This window comes from Macaca fascicularis, chromosome Y (assembly GCF_037993035.2).
Source record: "Macaca fascicularis isolate 582-1 chromosome Y, T2T-MFA8v1.1".
Classification (NCBI taxonomy): Eukaryota; Metazoa; Chordata; class Mammalia; order Primates; family Cercopithecidae; genus Macaca; species Macaca fascicularis.
In genome coordinates, this window is record NC_132903.1 from 2,933,095 (window position 1) to 2,956,333 (window position 23,239).

Here is a 23,239-nt window from a genome sequence, read left to right on the forward strand (position 1 = left end):
ATTTCTTGTTTTTGTCAGGTTTGTCAGAGATCGGATGGTTGTAGATGTGTGGTATTATTCTGAGGCCTCTGTTCTGTTCCAGTTGGTCTACATATCTGTTTTGGTACCAGTACAAAATTTTGGTTACTGTAGCCTTGCAGTATAGAAGTCAAGTAGCGTGATGTCCCCAACTTTGTTATTTTTGCTTAGGATTATCTTGGCTCTACAAGATGTTCTTTCATTTCATATGAAATTTAGAGTAGTTTTTTTTTTCTTCAATTCTGCGAAGACTATCAATGGTACTTTGATGGGAATAGCATTGAATTTATAAATTGCCTTGGGCAGTATGGCCATTTTTATAATAATGATTCTTCTTATTTATGAGGATGAAATGTTTTTCCATTTGTTTGTGTGCTCTCTTATTTCCCTGAGCAGTGGTTTGTAGTTCTTCTTGAAGAGGTCCTTCACATCCCTTGTTAACTGTATTCCTAGGTATTTTATTCTCTTTGTAGCAATTGTGAATGGGAGTTCATTCAAGATTTGGCTCTCTGGTTGTGAATTGCTGATGTAAAGGAATGCTTGTGATTTTGGCATATTGATTTTTGTATCCTGAGACTTTGCTGAAGTTGCTTATCAGCTAAAGGAGTTTTTGGGCTGAGGTGATGGGGTTTTTCTAAATGTAGAACTATGTCATCTGTAAACAGAGACAATTTGACTTCCTCTCTTCCTATTTAAATACCCTTTATTTCTTTCTCTGGCCTGATTGCCTTGGCCAGAACTTCCAATATCATGTTGAATAGGACTCTTAAGAGAGAGCATCCTTGTTTGTACCAGATTTCAAGGTGAATGCTTCCAGGTTTTGCCCGTTCAATATCATACTGGCTGCAGGTTTGTCATAAATAGCTCTTATTATTTTGAGATATGTTCCATGAATTCCTAATTTACTGAGTGTTTTTAACATGAAAGGATATTGAATTTTATTGAAGGCCTCTTCTGCATCTACTGCTATAATCACGTAGTTTTGCTTTGGCTCTGTTTATGTGATGGATTATGTTTGTTGATTTACGTATGTTGAACCAGCCATGCATCTCAGGGATTAAGCTGACTTGATCATGGTGGATGAGTAAACATCCAGTGGATGTTCCGCTGGATTTGGTTTGCCAAATTGAGCCCTTTATTGAGGATTTTCACATCCATGTTCATCATGGATATTGGTCTGAAGTTTTCTTTTTTTGCTGTGTCTCTGCCAGGTTTTGGTATCAGGATGATGCTGGATTCATAAAATGAAGTTAGAGAAGAGTACCTCCTTTTTAATTATTTGGAATCGATTCAGGAATGGTACTAGGTCCTTTTTGTACCTCTGGTAAAATTCAGCTGTGAATGTGTCTGGCCCTGGGCTTTTTTGGGGTTGGTAAGCTATTAATTATTGCCTCAATTTCAGAACTTGTTATTGGTCTATTCAGGGATTTGATTCTTCTTGGTTTAGTCTTGGGGAGGTACATGTGTCCAAGAATTTACCTATTTCTTCTAAATTTTTTAATTTGTTTTCATAGAGGTGTTTATAGTTTTCTCTGATGGTAGTTTCTATTTCTGTGAGGTCAGTGGCAATATCCTCTTTATCATTTTTTTTGTGTGTGTCTATTTGCTTCTCCTCTCTTTACTGGTCTAGCTAGCAGTCTATTTTGTTAGTTTAAAAAAAAAAAAAAGCCCCTGCATTGATTTTTGGAGTGTTCTTTGTGTCTCTTTCTCCTTCAGTTCTGCTTTGATCTTAGTTATTTCTTGTCTCATGCTGGCTTTTGGATTAGTTTGTTCTTACTTCTCAAGCTCTTTTAATTGTGATGTTAGCTTTACTCGTGTCTCTCATGTCCGTGTGAAGAGACCACCAAACAGGCTTTGTGTGAGCAACAAGGCTATTTATTTCACCTGGGTGCAGGTGGGCTGAGTCCCAAAAGAAAGTCAGCAAAGGGAGATAGGGGTAGGGCTGTTTTATAAGATTAGGGTAGGTAAAGGAAAATTACAGTCAAAGGGGGTTGTTCTCTGGCGGGCAGGGGTGGGCGTCATAAGGTGCTCAGTGAGGAGCTTTTGAGCCAGGATGAGCCAGGAGAAGGAATTTCACAAGGTAATGTCATCAGTTAAGGCAAGAACAGGCCATTTTCACTTCTTTTGTGGTGGAATGTCATCAGTTAAGGCGGGAACAGGCCATCTGGATGTGTACGTGCAGGTCACAGGGGATATGATGGCTTAGCTTGGGCTCACATGCCTGACATTCCTGTCTTTTATATTAATAAGAAAAATAAAATGAAATAGTGGTAAGTTGTTGGGGCAGCGAAAATTTTGGGGGGTGGTATGGAGAGATAATGGGCGATGTTTCTCAGGGCTGCTTTGAGCAGGATTAGGGGTGATGTGGGAACCTAAAGTGGGAGAGATTAAGCTGATGGAAGATTTTGTGGTAAGGGGCAATATTGTGGGATTGTGAAAAGGAGCTTTTGTCATGTAGAATGATTGGTGATGGCCTGGATGCAGTTTTGTATGAATTGAGAAATTAAATGGAAGACACAAGGTCTGAATTAAGAGAAGGAGAAAAACAGGTATTAAATGACTAAGAATTGGGAGAACCCAGGACATCCAACTAAAGAGTGCTCAAGGGAGTTCAGCATAGCCCTATCAGCAAAGATTATGTATTTACTTTAAGACAGAGATAAGAGTGGTGGTTTGGGGATAGCACCAGGAGGTATCAGCTGTGATGACTTGGAGAAACAGTGTAAACTGGCAGTGTAAACAAGAGCAGGCCATTTATGAGTAGTTAAGAATGGTGAATAGGAGTATAACAAGACAGAAGATAGAAGGGATGACAAGTTTTTTGGGGTGCAGTCCAAGTTGGTCTGATGTCTGGAATGAGACTGGGGCCTAATAAAAAGGAACAGCCATACAGGAGCTCAAATGGGCTGTACCCTGTAGCATTCCGAGGACAGGCCCAAATTCTGAGAAGGGCAAGTGATAAAAGTATTGTCCAGTCCTTTTTAAGTTGGTGGCTGAGCTTGGTGGGTGTGTTTTTAAAAGACTATTTGTCCCTTCTACTTTTCCTGAAGATTGAGGACCGTAAGGGATCTAAAGGTTTCACTGAATACCAAGAGCCTGAAGGACTGCTTGGGTGATTGACTATTAAAGGCTGGTCCGTTATCAGACTGTATAGAGGTGGGAAGGCCAAACCGAGGGATTACATCTGACAGAAGGGAAGAAATGACTGTGGTGTCCTTCTCAGACCATGTGGTAAAGGCCTCTCTACCCATCCAGTGAAAGTGTCTGCCCAGACTAAGGGATATTTTAGTTTCCTGAGTTGAGGCATGTGAGTAAAGTCAATTCCCCAGTCCTGGGTGGGGGCAAATCCACAAGCTTGATGTGTAGGGAAGAGAAGGGGCCTGAACAGTCCCTGAGGAGTAGTAGAATAGCAGATGGAACACTGAGAAGTGATTTTCTTGAAGATAAATTTCCATGATGGAAAGGAAATGAGAGGTTCTAAGAAGTGGGCTAGCAGCTGGTAACCTACATGGAAGAGGTTATGAAATGACAACAGAGTAGAATAGGCCTGTGAGGCTGGAAGGAGATACTTTCCTTGGTCTAAGAACCACTCCTTGTGTGGCAAGAGATTGGTAGGTGGAAGTTTTGGCGGGGAGTAGGTGGGAGTGACCAATATGAAGGAGAAAAACTGGCTGTAAGGGACAGAAGTTGAAACACTAGCTGCTTGTCTAGCTACCTTATCAGCATAAGTGTTGCCTAGAGCAGTGGGATCTCATGCCTTTTGATGGCCCTTGCAGTGAATGCCTCCACCTTCCTTTGGAAGTAAAGCGGCCTTGAGAAGAGTTTTTATTAAAGAGGCATTAATGATGGAGGACCCTTGTGTAGTAAGGAAACCTCTTTTTACCTATATAACAGCATGGTGGTACAGGATATGGAAGGCATATTTAGACTCAGTATAAATATTGACATGTAATTCCTTTGCAAGGGTGAGGGCTCGAGTTAAGGCAATGAGTTGGGCTTGCTGAGAGGTAGTGGAGAGAGGTAGAAAGTATATGCATCAGGTGTGAGGAAGAAAATAGATTTTGGAAGTTATGAGAACTGTAGAGAGTGAGTTGAGCATAATTTGTGATTTTGAGGGACTCTAAAACTATTAAAGCAGTGACAGCCACTGCACACAGACATGAGCGCTAGGCTGAAACTGTAAGGTCAAGTTGTCTGGATAAAAAGGCCACAGGGCACGGTCCCAGTCCTTGTATAAGAATTTCCACCACACAGCCCTGCACTTCAACTGTTTGTGAGGAAAAAGGGTTGGGACACGATCAGCCGGAAAAGCACATGTATTAGGTAATGGATAAGGAAGAAATTTGGGCTTGACTGAAGTAATGGGGGCTGTCTGTGAAGCCTTGCAGCAGTACAGCAGTGCAGTAATTTGCTGAGCCTAATTGGTGTTAGGATCAGTCCAAGGGAAAGCAAGGAGAGGCTGGGATGAAGGGTGCAAAGGAATAGTAAAGAAAGCATGTTTGAGATCCAGAACAGAATAATGGGTTTTGGGTTAGGTATTGAGGATAGAAGAGTATATGGGATAGGCAAAACAATTTGGTTGATAAGACACAGATCCTGAACTAAACTGTAAGGCTTGTCCGGTTTTTGGACAGATAAAAAGGGGGAATTGTAAGGGGAGTTTATAGGCTTTAGAAGGCCATGCTATAACAGGCGAGTGATAACAGGCTTTAATCCTTTTAAAATGTGCTGTGCGATGAGATACTGGCGTTGAGTGGGGTAAGGGTGATTAGGTTTTAATGGGATGGGAAGGGGTGTGTGATCAGTCACCAAGGAGGGCGTAGAGGTGTCCTATACTTGAGGTTTAAGGTGGGGAGATAGAAGGGGAGGATGTGAAGGACGCTTTGAACTGGGAGAAAAGGCAGCAATGAGGTGTGGCTGTAATCCAGGAATAGTCAGGGAAGCAGATAATTTGGTTAAAATGTGTCAGCCTAATAAGGGAACTGGGCAGGTGGGGGATAACTAAAAAAGAGTGCATTAAGGAATGTTTTCCCAGTTGGCACCAGAGTGGGGGAGTTTTAAGAGGTTTAGAAGCCTAACTGTTAATACCCACAACAGTTATTGGGGGCAAGGGAAACAGGCCCTTGAAAAGAAGGTAATGTAGAGTGGGTAGTCCCCCTATCAATTAAACAGGGGATGGACTTACCTTCCACTGTGAGAGTTACCCAATGCTCAGTGTCTGTGATGGTCCAGGGGGCTTCCGAGGTGATTGGCCAGCATCAGTCTAATCCTGAGTTTTAATTTGATTGCACTGTGATCTGAGAGACTGTTGTTATGATTTTGCTTCTTTTGCATTTGCTGAGGAGTGTCTTACTTCCAACTACATTGTCAATTTAAGAAATAGTGCCATGTGGCACTGAGAAAAATGTATATTCTGTTAATTTAGGTTGGAGCATTCTGTAAATATTTATTAGGTCAGAGCTGAGTTCAAGTCCTGATTATTCTTGTTAATTTTCTTACCCATAGATCTGTCTAATATTGACAGTGGGATGTTAAAGTCTCCCACTATTATTGTGTGGGAGTTTACGTCTCTTTGTAGGTCTATAAGAACGTGTTTTATGAATCTGAGTGCTCCTGTATTGGGTGCACATATATTTAGGATAGTTAGCTCTTCTTTGATCCTGTTACCATTATGTCTTCTTTATCTTTTTTGATCTCTGTTGGTTTAAAGTGTGTATTTTCGGAGGCTAGGATTGCAACCCCTGCTCTTTTTTTGGTTTCCATTTGTTCATTTGGTAGATTTTCTTCCATTCCTTTATTTTGAGCCTATGTGTATGTTTGCATATGAGATGGTCTCCTAAACAAAGCACACTGATGGGTCTTGAGTCTTTATCCAGTTTGCCAGTCTGTCTTTTAATTGGGATATAAAGCTCATTTACATTTAAAGTTAATAATGTTATGTGTGAATTCAGTCGTGTAATCATGATGCTAACTGGTTATTTTGCACACTAGTTGATGCAGTTTCTTCATAGTGTCATTGGTGTTTATATTTCAGTGTGCTTTTGCAGTTAGTGTTCTGGTTTTCCTTTCCATATTTAGTGCTTCTTTCAGGAGCTCTTGCAAAGGCAGGCCTGGTGGTGATGAAATGCCTCAGTATTTGCTTCTCTGGAAATGATTTTATTTCTTCTTCACTTATGAAGCTTAGTTTGCCTGGATATGAAATTCTTGGTTGAAAAATTTTTCTTTAAGAATGTTGAATATTGGCCCCTAATCTCTTCTGCTCTACAGGGTTTCTGCTGATATGTCTACTGTTAGTCTTATGGGCTTTCCTTTTTTAGGTGACCTGGCCCTTCTCTTTCTCTGACTTCCCTTAACATTTTTTCCTTCATTTCAACCTTGGAGAATCTGATGATTATTTGTCTTGAGTTTGATCTTCTTGTGGAGTATCTTAGTGTTGTTCTTTATATTTCCTTAATATGCATGTTGGCCTGTCTTGCTAGGTTGGGAGATTTCTGCTGGATAATGTGTGAAGTGAGTTTTCCAGTTGGTTCCATTCTCCACATTTCCTTCAGGTACTCAAATCAATCGTAGGTTCAGTCTCTTTATATAACTCCATGTTTCTTGAAGGCTTTGCTTGTTCCTTTTCATTCTTCTTTCTCTAATCTTGTCTGCACACCTTATTTGAGCAAACTCATATCCTTTCTTCTGCGTGGTTGATTTGGCTATGATACTTATGTACTCTTCACAAAGCTCTCATGCTGTGTTTTTCAGCTCTGTCATGTCACTTACATTCCTCTCTAAACTAGATGCTCTAGTTAGCAGCTCCTCTAAACCTTTATCAAGGCTCTTAATTTCTTTGCACTGGGTTAGAACATGCTCCTTTAGCTCAGTGGGCTTTCTTATTACCAACCTTCTGAAACCTACTTCTATCATTTCATCCATCTCATCCTCCATCCAGTTCTCTGTCCTTGCTGGAGAAGCATTGCGATCATTTGGAGGAAAAGAGGCACTCTAGCCTGCTGGGTTTTCAACATTTTTTCATTGAGTCTTTGTCGTATGTTTATGGGTTTGTCTAGTTTCACACTTTGAGGCTGCTGACCCTGAATGGGGTTTTTGTGGGGACTTTTTGTTGCTGTTGATGCTGTTATTGCTTTCTATTTGTTTGTTTTTCTACAATGGTTAGATCCCTCTTCTGTAGGGCTGCTGTGATTTTGTTGGGGGTTCACTTCAGGCCCTATTCATCTGGTATGCTCCCATGTGTGGAGATGTTCCTCAAAGAGGCAGGGAAACAGCAAAGATGGGTGCTTGCTGCTTATTCTGGGATCTCTGGCCTCTTGGGGCACCAACCTGATGCCAGTAGGATAGCTCTTCTATAGGGATCTGACAACCCCTGTTGGTGGATCTCATCCAGTCGAGTAGCCTGGGGAATAGGACCCATCTAATGAAGCACTTTGACTGTCTCTTGGTGTAGGGGGTAGGCTTTGCTGAAGGGAAAATCACTCATCTGGGCTGCCCGGATTCTTCAGATCTGCCAGGAGGAAAGGCTAAGTCTGCTTGTCCCCAGAGACTGATCACCTCTCTGGGGGCTCAGGGTCAGGGAGAGGAGGGTTCTGGTACCTCCAACAACTGAGCCTCTAGCTGGAGTTGTTGGATTCCTCCAGGGAGACTCACTCATTGAGGAAGGATGGGTCAACCAGGGCTGAAGAGGTGCTCTGTCTGCAGTCTACCATAGCTGACTTGTTTGGGACATGTCTTGGGACCAAGCTGTCTAGGCTCCCTGGCTCCAGCAGGGGAAAAGCACAGCCCAGAGCATAGAGATGGATGCCACCCTTCCCCCATTTGGGGAGCTTAGCGTGTTACGCAGCCATCAGTCTCAGTGCTTGCTGCTGCCCCTCCCTCAAGGAGTACAAACTGCTTAGGCAGTAGGCAGCTATAGCTGTGGTGCTGGTCAGCCCTCCCGCCAGGAACTCAAGAGGCTTAAGCAGATTCTAGCTGAGAGGCTGTTGAGAATCTTCACAGCTCCAGAATTGGGACCCTAGACCCCAGTGGCATGGGTTCATGAGTGGCACTTTTCAATTTATGGATGGCACAGTTCTGTGGCACATGGTTTCTCAGGCTGGGTATCAAGCTCACTCTCCACCTGCCTTGGCTGTGGGGTGGGGGGCTCCCCTGGGGCAACAAGGGAACTCATAACTCCTGAGCTCGTGGAAGACTGAATGCTGGGATTGATTCCAGCCTTGCCAACAAGGAAGGAGTGCTGAGAAAAGCTGTTGGACAGCTAGCCAAGGATATTTCCCATATTCACCAGAGCATTTTGACTGTACTTCTGTCATAGTATTAATACCATTGGCCTTTTTAGTTGTTATTTGTGGGCTTCTTTTATCCCTTTGGTAATTTCTAGATTCCTTAAGGATGTGGACCTATTTTTAACAGCACATAGAGTACTGCCCTGCCCTAGACCGTGCTTATAGAGACTCAATTGACTAGAATTGGTCCAGGCCAATTGATTAAAAATTTTTCTACCTTTAAAAAATTTCTACCTTTAAAAATTGAATCTAAATTCTTTAAAATGAAGTTATTTGCTTGAATATTGACACCCTTCCAGTAAAGTTATGTTTATCCATTCCAGAAAATGATTAAGGGGTCTTAACCATAAAGGTACTGAAATAAATTACCATGGGTGCATGTAATATAAACCCCGAAAAGACTGTTTACAATTCTGTGTGGTTGTAGGAAGAAAAAAAGGATTCAAATATAAATATGAGTGGCACAGAAAATTTGTTTTGAGTCCATTTTACGCATCTGTTAACATTTTGAAGACTGCAGTCTTCAATTTTTACAATTTATCATCTTAAAGATTAGGAAGTGAAATAAATGACTTGTATATAACATCACTGCAATTCTCTATTTGAAGTTCCATTAATAACATTTCTCTTCAGAAAACAAACTACTTAGATAATTTTCAATTCAGTACATTATTATGCATATCACATAATTTTATTTAAAAATCATTTTATGTAGAGTGAGATAAACCAGATTTTGATTGCCGACGTGGTGTGAAGTATACAACTAGTGTTACACGTCCTAATTTGTTTGTTAATATAGTCTTCAAAAATTTATCTTTTTTAATGTAAAGAAATTTTCATATAAAATTCCCTTTATTTGGTTTGGGTTTCAGTGATTGTACATGTTCATAAATTTTTATTTCATCAACGATTTTAACTGATGTGTAAATTTCATTTTTAAAAAAGATTTGGCATACTATAATTTCAATTTTCTGTAAAAGAAAATATAATCCCTATTTACTTGCCAATTTGTATGAGTAAATGAGCAGTTCCTACCTTATTCAAGAATACTCATTCATAATATATTGTCTCAAATGATTGATAGGAAAATTTAAGTTTCATTCAACACAAAGACATGAATAATTTTTAAAACATTTTATTGTCTACTATTGGTACAGTTTTAGTTACAGAATTTGCTAAGTTAAGTGATTTTAAGCAAAAATCATTGTGTGCTTGTGTCATCCCTGAAAGCAACTGAAGTGTTTACTTCAGTTCTCCTCTGATATTCTGATCTTTTAATCCTGAAAAAAATAGCAAAAGGAACAATTAAATAATTTACAAATTAGTACCATTTACAATACATGTATGCCTTCACTTTTGTCAAAACAATGTACAACCATTTAAGTTGAACTCTGTAATTTCCAAAGTTTCTTTGTTCTTTCATTGTCATTAGATACTAGGTGTCCATGAAGCCATCTTCTACCTTCAGAACACTTAAAGCCTATTATTTTATAACAAAATAACAATTGTTACCTTTCTTTGAGTACTTCTTGCATGCCAGGTTCCAAGCTCATAATGCTATTTTATTTTTCATAAAACAACTCTAAGAAACTGTCAGTATTTATACTGAAATTTTACAGAAAAAGAAACTGAGTTTTAAAGAGTTCAAACTATCTGCCCAAAGTCACCTTTCCATAAATAGCTTTGTCAAGGTGTTAGCACATTATAAAGTCCATGGTGTTAATTCGTAATAAGCAGATAAATAAATGCATTTTCTATGCACAGAGAGAACATGTGCTTTAGAGTAGAATAGCCAATGATAGACATCAGATTACCTAGGATTAAATCAATCTCGTTTCTTTTTTTTTTTTTTTTTTTTGAGGCAGAGTTTCACTCTTGTTACCCAGGCTGTAGTGCAATGGTGCAATCTTGGCTTACTGCAACCTCCACTCCCTGGGTTAAACAATTCTCCTGCCTCAGCCTCCCTAGTAATCGGAATTACAGGCATCTGCCTCCACGCCCGACTAACTTTTTTTTTTCCCCTCTTCATATATTTAGAAGAGATGTGGTTTCACCATGTTGACCAGGCTGGTCCCAAACTCCTGACCTCAGGTGATCCACTTGCCTGGGCTTCTCAAAGTGCTGAGATTACAAGTGTGAGCCACCTGACCCAGCCTCAATCAATTTTCAAAAATTCTGCCCCATATTCTCTGTAAACATGCTCACAGTTATGAAGCCATTTATGACATATAGTATGACTTTTTAATTCAGAAGTTATCACATTTATACCTGGACAGATGCTTCAAAATGATATGATTTTATCATTTTTCCCCATTTAAAAGAAAAGAAAATACTCATATATTTGAAGTAACTTTTACAATAGTGCCTCCTTTTTGAGGGCAAAGCCAGAACTTGAACGTAGCTGTCCTGGCTTTCTATCCTGGTCATTTCCACCTCACTTTTCTATTCTTCTCAGTAGTAAATCATCAATAGCTTGTATAAATTGGAATTACAGTTGGATACATATAAGTGATAGAGTCACATAATCTCATATACATAGAAATAAGACTTTATGGATGTGGATAAAGTTTGTTTTATTGATTATTCCCATTCATTTGTAAGTGCTTCTCATAATGGAAGATTCAGTGCTAAATTGAGGTAACTTCTTGTTAAAAGCTTAATATCTTTGGAATCTTAGCACTAAAAAGGACTCTAACAGCATGTTTAGTTTAGCTTTCTCCAAGTTAGATTGAAAACTACTGAAAACAGGAAACCTTCCTATAGGTTTTAAAAGAGATTTCCCATCTACCTTTTGTAGCTTGTTCAAATATTTGCACTCTAAAAATTACTCACCCCATCTTATCTTAAGCCTTCAAGGCAATTATAGCCTTTTCTTGCTAGTCAAATCTTTGAAATGAAAGAACTGATATTCCCTTATGCTGTTGCCCTTAAAATTAAGAGGGTTTAATAATATATTTTTCTAGTAATGGGTTTTCATAATTTATACTCTGGTAGAAATTCAATAATAATAAAATTTAAAGCCACCATGAAAACTGTGGTCTTAATTACCAAGCCACTTAGATACATTTGTTTATAGTGTAAAGACACAACATATTGCTTGAACTAATAGATCATAGACCTGTAACTACAACAACTCTAGACCCTGAGTTGTTGGACCCCTTAGAACTCTGGGGCCAACTTTGCTACACCATTTTAACAGGATTTGCATTGTAGTGGCTTCAAGGTATACTCACCACTTCCTCCTGCTTGGTCTTGTCTGTTGCTGGCCAAGCTTCCAGAGTCAGATCAGGAAGTATGGGGGGCAGGGGCTGCATGGGGAACATCGGAGGCAGAGGTGGCTGTGGCAGCAGGGGCTGCATGGGGTGCACAGGTGGCTGGGGCTGCATGGGCTGGTGAGGCTGTGGCTGAACAGGCTGGGGCTGGTAGGGCTGCTGGGCGGGCGGAGGGAGGTTTGGCTGGTGGTGTTGGGTTGGAGTCATGGAGTGTTGGCCAGGAACGGGCATCATTGGTTGTTGGGGGAGCACGGGCTGCTGAGCTGGCACCACTGGGATGTAGTGATGAGGCTGAAGGGTGTGAGTCAGGGGGTGCTGTTGGGACAGCACGGGGATGATTTGGTGGTGCAGCCATCCACCCATGGGCTCGTAACCATAGGAAGGGTACTGGTGAGAAACAGAGAGGCAGGTTTACCATTGGCTCAGGTGACTCCAGCCAGAGAAGCAGCAGTGTTTTCTTTGCCATTATGGCCCCAGGAATATTTTATTTTTCCTCTGCAAAAATTTGTAACTGTGTACAAGATACGATTTTTTACAAACTAAATTTCCCATTAGTGTCTGTATGTGGAGTACACATAGTGTTTTCTGAAAATGGGAATTTAAATGCATGCCTAATAATTTCAGAGAAGAACAAAATGTCTACGTACTGGTGGTCTTACCATGCTCTGGTACCACTTCAAAGGGGTGAGCACCTTAAGAGAAAGATGTATTAGAGTCCATTTGATTTAATTTACTTTTATCCAATGTAGAAATTCACTGATGCAGTATGAAATATAGACTCACTAAAGCAGTCCTATCAACACTGATAGCCTGAGAACGTGAGTTCTACAAAAGAAAGAAGGTAAACATTTGTCGGGGGCTTCCTGTGTGTCAGGCACTGTGTTTATATCCATCACACACATTCTTCATCTTTTCTCATATGCTAGGAGACAAGTATTATTACTCTCACTTGTTAGATGAGGTCATGGGAAGTTAAAGAGATTCATTAACTTGACTGAAGTTATAAAGGGAGTAAATCTATTTATTTTCATAGCTCCTGCTCTTCATTGTAAGAGCAAAGCAAACATAAAATTATGCCATAATAATGTGACATAATGTTAATTTCATCTTTCCTTTGATGTCACAATGGGGAAAAAAAGGTGCAAACACTGTCCCTCATCCTAAAAACACAGATTTACTGATCAAATTTGTCAGTCTTTTAGGTGTAACAGAACACCTTGCATCAGATTCTTACTAACATTTGTCAGCAGCTTGTGTAAGTAAATAAACTCAAAGATTATTACCTGAACCTGTGAGAGAGGTAAGAATTTTATTCCTTTCTGAACAGTATATATTGGTTAACCTTAGGTTTGGGGATTCTTTTTCTAGTAATACAGCATTTAATCAATAAAAAATTAATTACCTTGCTCATATTATACCTGACAAAGCAGTTTTGTAACTGTTAACTATATTACTGTCCAACATTTTGAAATGTGAATATTACAGTAATTTCCCTCATCCAAATGAGGAAACTGGGGTTCCAAAGAGAGGAAATTATTTCCCCAAAGTCAGTAATTTTACCTAATCTTTACATTTCACCAGATGGGATAGAACCAAGCTGGTCAGTCAGAGTTGACTTTTTGCCCTTTCATGGAATCTTCCTGAGCAGTGGTTCATGATGAATAAGCTTACAGCCATATTTAGGAGGAGAGAGTCAATCCGAGTAATCAGGCAGGAGGGTGGCTGGAACAACACAGGCTTGAGACCAACCATCAGAGCTTAAACTGGGAAGCTGATGGTAGGAACTGTAAAATTGGGACCACTTGAGAAAGCACTTCATTTGGGATGAAGAGTCAACCCACTATTCTTCACAGAACCCAGGGGACTGTTAATGCAAACAGTGATCAAAATTAGTAAAGAGAAAAATTACCTCATAGCTGAAGTTGATATAACCAGGGTGCCCAGGATGAGGTGGTAGCTTTTATAGGGAGGAGGCGAGGAGAATAGAAAGAGAGAGGAAGGGAGAGTGTGAAGGAAGGGAAGAGAGAGTAAAAGATTAAGTCAATATGCAATTGTTCACATTAAGAGAGACTAAAATTACTTTTAAAAAATCTGTATAATATAGACTATATTTAAGGTCTGTTTTTTGTTAAAATAAATGTGCTATGTAGGAGGGGAGACCTCTTATTTTAAAGAGGTCTAGAATAGCTAAATGATTGTTCCTAGGGTTATAGTCTTAAAGTTGGAGACCTGGAAGCAGAAACCAGGACACATTTATTCTCCAGTGATCAAACAACATCCTTCTCCCACCCCAGTGTTGTCAATGAATTCTACCTTACCCTGTCTAACAGTTTACTTGCTGATAAAACTCACCCCATGTTGGGGAGTGAAGTGTGTTTCTTTTACACAGTAAAGAAATATCAACAAGCAGAGAATTGTCTCACAAATATTCCCTTTGTAGATCAGGAGGTGGTCAAATACTTTAAGTATCAAAGGGATTTGTCATAATTGACATGCAAAGTAAACAACACATCCAAACAACAAAAGAAACCACAAGATGGAAATTAATGAATGCCAGAACAAGATGGGTGCAGAAAGTAGAAACTTTATAAATCCCATGGAAAAATGAAAGAGTTTATTTAGGCCAGTCTTTTTCATCATTCTCCCCGTGTTTTTATGGCAGAAAAATTTTAAGTTAAAAATAAAAGGCTACCTGAGTGATTATCTGAATCAGGACTGTCTATCCTCTCTAAGGTGCGCGCCAAGTGTTTGGTGCCTGCATTGTGGAACTCTAGTTGTGCCTGGGGTCCACATGAAGGAAAAGAGAGACAATCATGAAGAAAGTCTCCCTCAGACATTGACCTCATTTAGGACTGACTATATTATATTATTTAAAAATTCTCACATTCCATAGGAGGGTTTATTCACTCTTATCTGAATGTGAATGGTTTTATTCAGGTCCTATACCCTCTTGATCGAGAGCAGGAAAAGGGCTGAATTTGTAATGCTGGCACTCTTGAGAAGACTAGGGATTGCCACAGTGCAGGATTTCAGGAAGGCAGAGCACAGAATCTTGGCTTTGTGCACGAGAGAGGAAGAGAGGAGGTAGGTGTGGAAGCTTGCTGGCTTCTGGTTGTATCAGCTGCTCTTTATGCCACCAAAAAGTAAATGCAGGCTGCTTGGCATGCATGTGTTCTAAGTTCTTTACCTTTATGCACCTGTATCTAGATAGAGTGGGTCTGACATCTGGTGTTTAATACATTTGAATATAAAATATATCACTATATATTGAGTGTAGGCGGGATCCTGGGCAACCACAAGAAAGCCACGTACTTATCAGATGCACCCAAAGGGGTAGGACTTCTGAGATTAGTTAAGATGGTTCTAGAAGTGGATTCCTAACACAGAAATCTTACCCTTTGACGGATAACAACTGTAATCTGTGGAGGGGAAGAAGAGATCTGTAGACTTGAGAGGAGCTGGGTTTTAGACCAAACGGGCATTTTGGTAATATTTTTATAAGGCTGATTAAGCACTTTCTCTGGAGACCTTTCAAGAGTCCTTTTCAAAAGTTTCCTCCAGGCCAGCATTGTAGCTTACGCCTGTCATCCCAGCCCTGTGGGAGGCCGAGGCAGGTAGATCATAAGGTCAGGAGATGATGTTTGGGTGAGGGAGAAGGGACAAGATGGAGGAAGGTTAACAAGAAGGCACAGTTCCTGTTGCTTCCGGGTTCTTCATCAACAACTTGCCGGCTAGGGAAAGTGCAGCCCACCCCAAGGAAAATGCAGATCAACTGAGCATGCACCAGGTGAGGTCAATCCAGAGAAATGGAAACTTACCCAGCCACGCCTACTGAGACGCCCCTATCACGCCCCTATCCCGCCCACTGCACCCCCTCCCAATGCACCCTCCCCCCCCACCCTCTTCCAGTGCCAATGCATAAAAGTCCGCCTCAGGCAGGGAGTCCACGTGACTTCTTTGGCGCCTGCATTCATGGACGGGAGAACCTCACCGGAAAGGCCAGGGGGACTGCCCTGGCCGCTTTTCCTGTGGACCAGTGAACCTCGCGGGAGAGTGCGTGCATATTTGCAGATAAAAAGGCTGCCACTTTCTTCGCTCGTTTTGGCCTTTATTGATATTTAGTCTTTGCGTTATTAATAATAGTAATAAAAAAACAAAACAGTCAAGACCAGCCTGATCAACATGGTGAAACCCTGTCTCTACTAAAAATACAAAAAATTAGTGTGGTGTGCTGGCACATGCCTATAGTCCCAGCTACTCAGGAGGCTGAGGCAGGAGAATCACTTGAACATGAGAGGTAGAGGTTGCAGTGAGCTGAGATCGTGCCACTGCAGTCCAGGCTGCCGGACAGAACGAGACTCCGTCTCAATAACAACAACAAGGAGAAAAACACAAAAAAACCAAAAACTTCCTCCATCTAGAAACGGTGGTGATATTTACAAGCGAATAGTGTCAACTGAAGCTCCTGGGATGCGTGTAAAAATACAGACTTCTAGGCCAAACCCCAGTTGTACCAAATCAGAACCTCTAGTGGAGGTATCTCAGAAGCTATTTTATTTAATTACTTGATTTATTTTTAAATTTTTGTGTGTACATCATAGTTATATATATTCATAGTGTACAATATGATGTTTAGATACATATTTACAATGTGGAAAGATTAAGTGAGGCTAATCAATGGAACACTATAGCCTTAAAAAGGAAGAAAATCCTGTCATTTACAAAGATGTGAAAGAGCATGAAAGACATTCTGCTAAGCAAAATAAGCTAGGAAGAGATAATCTGTTTTCACTCCTCAAAGTGTTTCTTCAACACAAATGTTTTGGGGCCTCTCAGCTTAAACTGTTTTAAACCCTAAAGTTTCCCAGCTAGGGGACAGATTCTTATTTCCACATTTGTAAATTGGACACGACTTATGCTAAGAATCTTTTACTCACAGGCATGGCAAAAGCTGCTCCCACAAGGCAGGCAAACAAAATCCACGTCCCCATTTCTTGATGGTTCTGAAATGAAAGTCAACAACTGCTTTTCTCATCTCTTCTCAGACATGTACATCATAAAGCTATCTTAAAAAACATAATCTGCTTTTCTCATCTCTTCTCAGACATGTACATCATAAAGCTATCTTAAAAAACATAATCTGCATTTGTCCATGGGTAGCAAGTAGGATATTCTTTGCCAGGTTAATTTGTTCATGTTTGATTTCAAGTTCTCAGTCCATTTTATTATTTTGGAGTCACAGTAGTTAGCATAAAATCATTTTTCATTTAGGTTGGAAACTGAACAAGTTTAGGAAAATAAATCATGTCGTTATGTAATTTGGAATGCCATATTCCTGTCTGTCTGTATGGTCCCCTAAAGCCATACAAGCTAGGTATAATTTGTAATTAATAATTAAAGGAACAAAGTTGGCTTTTAGGGTTCAAGAGCCCATCAGGGTAGGTATTTACCCATTACTACACAGCATTTTATCACTTTAAAATGAGCAGCTGAGAAATATTTCTTGTATTACCCATCTAGGTATTGATACTGTTAAAAACAAAGACTGATGATTTGAGGGAAAAACTGTAAGTTATTTGCCAAAATAGATTAAGAAATGACAGGGATTTCCAGCCTTGTAGAACTTCAGGCAAGTGAAATGTCTGAGCTCAGGGGGTCTGCATAGCAAAAGATAAGGTTAAACAGAAAGGCAAAGAAAACAATGATCTGTGTATTTATTGATTCTTCAGTAAGTTTTGGATAATTTATATCTCAAAGATTCTATTTTTATTTCATGGTATCTTCCCTTTAATATATGTTCTAATTTAATTACTCTACAAATTTGGGATGTGAGATATGAATTAAAACTTGTCCACTTAGACATATGCACAATGCTTCATGTCTCAAATTATTGACTAACTTTAAAAATCTTTAAGTAAAAAGACATTAATTTTGGTTAAGACAGTGAATATAATATTTAGTAATGCTGATATGAGTACTACATTGATGTTCTATCCTAAATGTGTGTTATTAAACTTAAAATAATTTTTAAAAGAGATAAAGTTTTAGATGATAGTTTTAGTATGAAATAAGGTATTATTTGATGTATATAACAAAAAAATCTATTCAAATAATAAAGACAGCCTTGAAGTATTATTTCAATTTAGTTTACAAGTAATTAAGATAAATATTTGTTGTGAGTTTGACTTCCAGGAACTCCTTTTGAGTTCTAAAATTAAAATTTAAATACACGTGTAGACAAATACTTTGACGCATTATAAAGTAAAAAAAGATTACGTAATGAGAGTCAAATTTAATCATAATCCAATAGAAGTAACTGATTCTTAACAGCATAAAGTATTAGAAACATGGAATTTATTAGCATCTATTAAATATGAATTACAGAAAAGAATTCAGCAGAATAAAAATAATACAAAATAATGTGTAAAATCCACATACCTTTAAATATATTCAGAGAAACTTTCTTTGTGCAACACAGGGAGGCTTGGTCCTATAGATTTTCTTTAAGTATGGGCTCAGTTTATATCCTTCAAGGTATCTACAACAACCAATCACATTTGTGAAGAAAAAATATGTTGAATGTGACTAAAAATTCCTGTATCATCATAATTTTTTTGCAACCATGGCTAAATATAAGGTAGTATATTATGATTAGTCCATATAGTCCTTCATTATAGTCAATAATATGTTTAACAGGCAAAAGGAGCTTCATTGCACTGTTTTTAAGTCAGCAAATTTGTAGCTTGCACATGCCAAAACATTCAGACTTATGTTTAAGAGGGTCTTATGTCATTGCCTGTGATTGTTTAAAATTTTTAAATCACTACAGCTCTATGTTTTGCTTTCCTTAAAGGTATGTCCTTTGTTCCCTCTAGCTACTCCTTTGTCACCACTCTGTTGTTCAAAAAAGGGCCAAAAGTCTCTCTGGTGTGATCTGCAACTATTTATTATCTAAACAAATTCAAGGTTATCCTAGTAGCAAAACTTTTATGCATGATCTAAAAGGCAAGACCCGAAGGATTTTACACATTAGACAGCACACATAAAAATATATTTAAATACTTAGGAACACCTATCATAAGGCATATTGCCCTGGCTACTTCATCCTACATAGCATATCAACCTTTCTAAGTATGATGGCTCTTTTTTGCCCATGTACTTCTAGCACATTTCTGCTTTCTTTCATGCATGAACCAGATTTTCTTTTTCTTTAGTGTCTCTTTAATTGAATTGTTTTCTTATTTTTAGTAAGCTCTACTTTGCCTAAGCAACAACAAAAATATTTTCCTCTCTGAGAACTGTGATCTGTCTATCAAAAGCATGCTTTTTTATAACCCTTTCATCTTAGTGAACCACATAAATTTATTATTTTATATCTGATCAATTAAAAATAAATTTTTAACTAGCATTGAGATAATTAGTGAGTCTATCAATATTAAATTAATAAAGGAAATAGTAATACCCAGATACAACTAATATTATAGCTCAGTCTTTTTGAATAATTAGCTAATATTTATAAACTTTTTGCATATGAATATTGTACAGTACAGACGAGCAAAATTTGAAGAATTAAATTCAAGGACAAAATATGTATGAAAAGCATGCGTATAATAGTTAATGCTATGATATAAATGTGTGTGGGTTCACCTTACCCAAGTTTCATCAGGGGACAACCTTTAAGTTACTTAGCTTGTCTGAGCCAACTTTCTTCATATATAAACTGGGAACAGTAACAAAACTCTTTTAATAGAATTAGCATGAAAATTAGAAAGGGACATCGTTAGTAAATGGAACGTTATTTATTACCTGTCCTAATTCACCATATGGCACTTAGAAATTTTTTAAAGATGAAAATAAGATTCTAGGATGAAGTAGGGATATTAGTAAGAAATGGATAATTTTTATGAAGAAAGGTAAATCAAGCTAAAAGGAAGAAAGATAAACCTATCACCTTCTACTTCTTCCTATACAGAAAGATGTAGAAGATTATAAAGGGCAACATAGATGAGTTACAGTGAACGCAGAATATAGTTCTAAATGCCAGCTGTGCCCAGGGTGTATATGTATTTATGAATATATTTATTAGTGAATTGTGTATTGAAGGTAAGAAGAATACTCGTTGAAGGAAATTGTAAAAGTAAGTTTTAAGAAAACAGGCTTTAGCTTATTTGTAGACAAGGGGTAAGAGAGGGAGTAAAAGGAGAGAGAAGGGAAGTATAACCCATGTTCTCCTTCAATTTATTTTATTTTATTTTATTTTATTTATGTTTATTGAAGTTCTTAAGAGGATTTAAGAAATTTTTCTACAAAATTATGGGTGATCTCTTCTAAAGAAATGATTGAAAACAAAAAGTAGAGGTCTTGTGGCCTTAACAATGTATTTTATTATGTTGTTTCATATTTTTGAATAAGAAGTTATATATTTGTTCAATGTAAACAACAGAATGCTTGCTTCTAATTCACTGTGGAGAATTGTCCAGAGTTTGATGACCTGTATCTCAAAAACGATGTGATTCCTTCTATTTCTCCCAACTGAATATTCTAATTCATACAATCTTAACATATGGATAACTCTGCTTGAAATCTCTCCATTTAGGTCTCCGTTAAAAATTTAAAAATTATCAGCTGTTTTGGAAGAGAGAACAACATTTCAGTAGAAACTTTTTTATATAAACAAAAATTTCATTTATGAATAAGTTGAATTAAAAAAATATATAATTTATTGTATTGACTACTTCCTGAGGGAGAGGATCAAAATAGCTGATTAGATGTTGCTAACATGTACCACTTCCATAGAGAGAAACCCAAATAGCAAGTGATACTCACACTTTCAACACATTGTCTAAGAGAGAATCCTGGGGTTGAACAGACAAGTGATAAGAATAACTGAAAGCGCTTAAAAAAGGGCTTAAGGTAGCTTGCCCAGCCGGGAACTAAGAGAATCTCCTAAATATGGAAAAAGAGTAAAAGACAAACCCCCAGGGTTCCACCCTTCTGCAACAGGGTTTTGTGATATTGACTATTGGAAATACCCTTGATCCGTGTGTGCCTCAGGATTAACACAGGGAGGGACCTAGGCATTGCACAGAGACATTGCTCCAGAAAGGAACACACCTAGAATCCCACAGACATGAGCCCAGAGCAGCTATAGCGTGGCACCATTCTAAGAACCTTCATGCTAGGATCTACTCCTGCCCAGAGGGCAGACTGAAATGGCTACTGCCACTGGGCCAAAAAGGAAGAAGAGAAAAGGGACCACTAGGACAATCCTTACCATATTGCTACAGCATGCTGTAGGACCAGGGTGTGATAAGTTAGCAGTCCTCACAACTTCTTACTCATGAAACTCACCAGAGAGAAACCTTGCCCTTTCTGGTCGTGGGTTCTTGGCACCATCTTGAGAATTTAGGGTTGGGCTGTGCTCCACACTGGGGCTGAGTCCAAACAGACATGGCTGTAGCTACCATATGACCAGGAAAGGACAGGTGAGACCAGACTGTTAGACAAACATAAGACAATTCCCACCACTCTGCTGTGGGCTACTGTGAGACTAGGGCATGAAGAGTCTTAAGTCTCCACAGCTTCTTTAGCTTCTTACCCATGCCGTTCCACCTGAGAGGCTCCCGCTTCCTGGTGTTTGGCTCATAATGCACCAACCATATCATCCCACAGTAGAGCATTCCTCTAGTAATGCCTCTGTCTGTCACAGCCAGTGTGTGAAGACACTACCAGGACCCTGAGGAGAAGCACCAGAGCCAGGGCTCTAGTATGTTATCCAGGAGCCGAGAAATATCCTGACCCAGCCCATCACCAATGGCATCTGATCCCTTCAGGGATCTGAAGGGTCTGAAGGCCAGGGTCTGAAATCAGACTGACCCAACCTACTGATATTGCCATAGAGAACACCCATCCATTCATACCACCAGCAAGCCAAAGAACTGTACTACCCAATCCATCACAGCTACCAGCAACACCAACATGGGCTTCTGGGTCCCAATGTGTTCCTCCACCACTGCTACTGCTGTCACCCATACACCAGCTGGACAGGGGCCCAAGAATCCACCTAGTCACCTGAACCACTTTTCTTACTACCAGTGTCTAAGTAAGCCATCTGGTGGTCCAAGAATTGACTTTCCAGGACACAGTAACATTGGTGCCTGTTTAAGCTGCATTGATGCCTACAAACAGGGACGCTTTTGATGTACCAATGCCACTGGGAGCATTAACTCATCTGGTATCATATTCCCCAGAAAAACTTCACCATAACTTCAACTAATAACCATACCCTAAGCCACTGAGCAAATCAGAGATACCACTGAACTTGTTTAGTGCTAAAGAAGTCATACAGAGATTACACAACTGCAGGTACCCAAAATCAAAGCCAAATGTCTCAAATGTGCATGTGTGTGTGTGTGCACGCATGTGTGTGTACCTTCAGGAAAAAGTTCTCACCTATCAGAGCAATTTCAAAAACTTGTAAGAAGCAACTGTTATGGGAGATGTGCAGATCCTAACACAGGGACACCGAAACAAGAAAAAGTAAGAAAATATGACATCACCAAAGGACCCCAATAATTATCTAGCAACAAGTCCTCTTTCCCCCTCTCAGGGATTTCCACAGGGACCTTTTACTGAGGATAAGATCATGACATGGTGCCAGGTTTCCCATGCACAACCCTCATTTTGGGTGAGCATTCCTGCCATACTTAGCTCAGGGTGTCCTTTCCGTAACAGCTCTATAACCCTTTGTCTGCCTGCTTATGACCCCACAACAATAATACATTACCTTCTCTGAAGCTGATTTCTGGCACCTAGAGTTAAAATATATTATTTCTCTAATGAAAGGACTGACATTAAAAGTATTTCACTAGGTAACGTATGCTGAGAAACAAAAATTCTCTTCAATAAATGGTGCTGGGAAAATTCAGGGAATGTGATAAATTCCCTTTGTAGCTAGACCAGGTGAGTCTAGTTAAAACCAAGAGAGCTGAGCAAGTAACTTCAAAAAGACCTCAAGCCTCATCATAATCTCACTTTAATGCAAAATGACATTTCTGCCAGTGATACAACAGGTGACTAATCACCAAGGCAATGACCAGAACCACGAAACGACAAATAAAGCAAAACTACAGTTCTGAAAAGTTTAAGCCCACTTTCTGAAAACACATGTTCTTTTTCTTACTTTAGTACAACCTGTAAAGATTTCTCAAAGAACTAAAAATAGTACCACTTGATTCAGCAATCCCACTATCTGACATCTACCCAAAGGAAAACAAATTATTGACTAGGCAATACAAATCCAACAAGATATCAAGATATATAATATGCCATGATCAGTTGGAATTTATTAGAGCAATGTGAGGATTTTTGAAATATGCAAAGCAATAAATGTAGTAAGTTACATCAGCCGAATGAAGAACAAATAAACATATAATCGTCTCAATGCAGAAAAATTTTTTAAAAAATTCAGTGTTCTTCTATTATTAAAAAATTAGCAATTTAGGCATAGAAGGAACGCAATTTTCCTGGTTCTTCATGTTTAAGCTTCCATTTGGAAATAAAGTCTTTTTTTTTTTAACTGCCAATGGATGTTCTATAAAATATCACCAGCAAATTAACATGTTATTATCCTCAGTTTTCCTTCCATGAGAAATGGCAATGATG

At 39.0% G+C, this 23,239-nt stretch overlaps 1 protein-coding gene and 1 long non-coding RNA gene across 4 annotated transcripts in view; one reads left to right on the top strand and one right to left on the bottom strand.

The window, feature by feature from the left end:
* LOC141409507 (uncharacterized) overlaps window positions 1-23,239 on the top strand; it is a 281,827-nt gene that overhangs the window by 68,927 nt on the left and 189,661 nt on the right. The gene's annotated exons all lie outside the window — the stretch shown is intronic.
* On the bottom strand, window positions 11,522-16,566 carry LOC141409559 (amelogenin, X isoform-like). The gene is made up of 4 exons (XM_074030630.1): window positions 16,513-16,566; window positions 13,485-13,532; window positions 12,223-12,267; window positions 11,522-11,962 (listed from the first exon to the last, which is right to left on the bottom strand). Exons 1-4 carry the CDS (start codon window positions 16,564-16,566, stop codon window positions 11,522-11,524), a joined length of 588 nt encoding a protein of 195 aa, XP_073886731.1.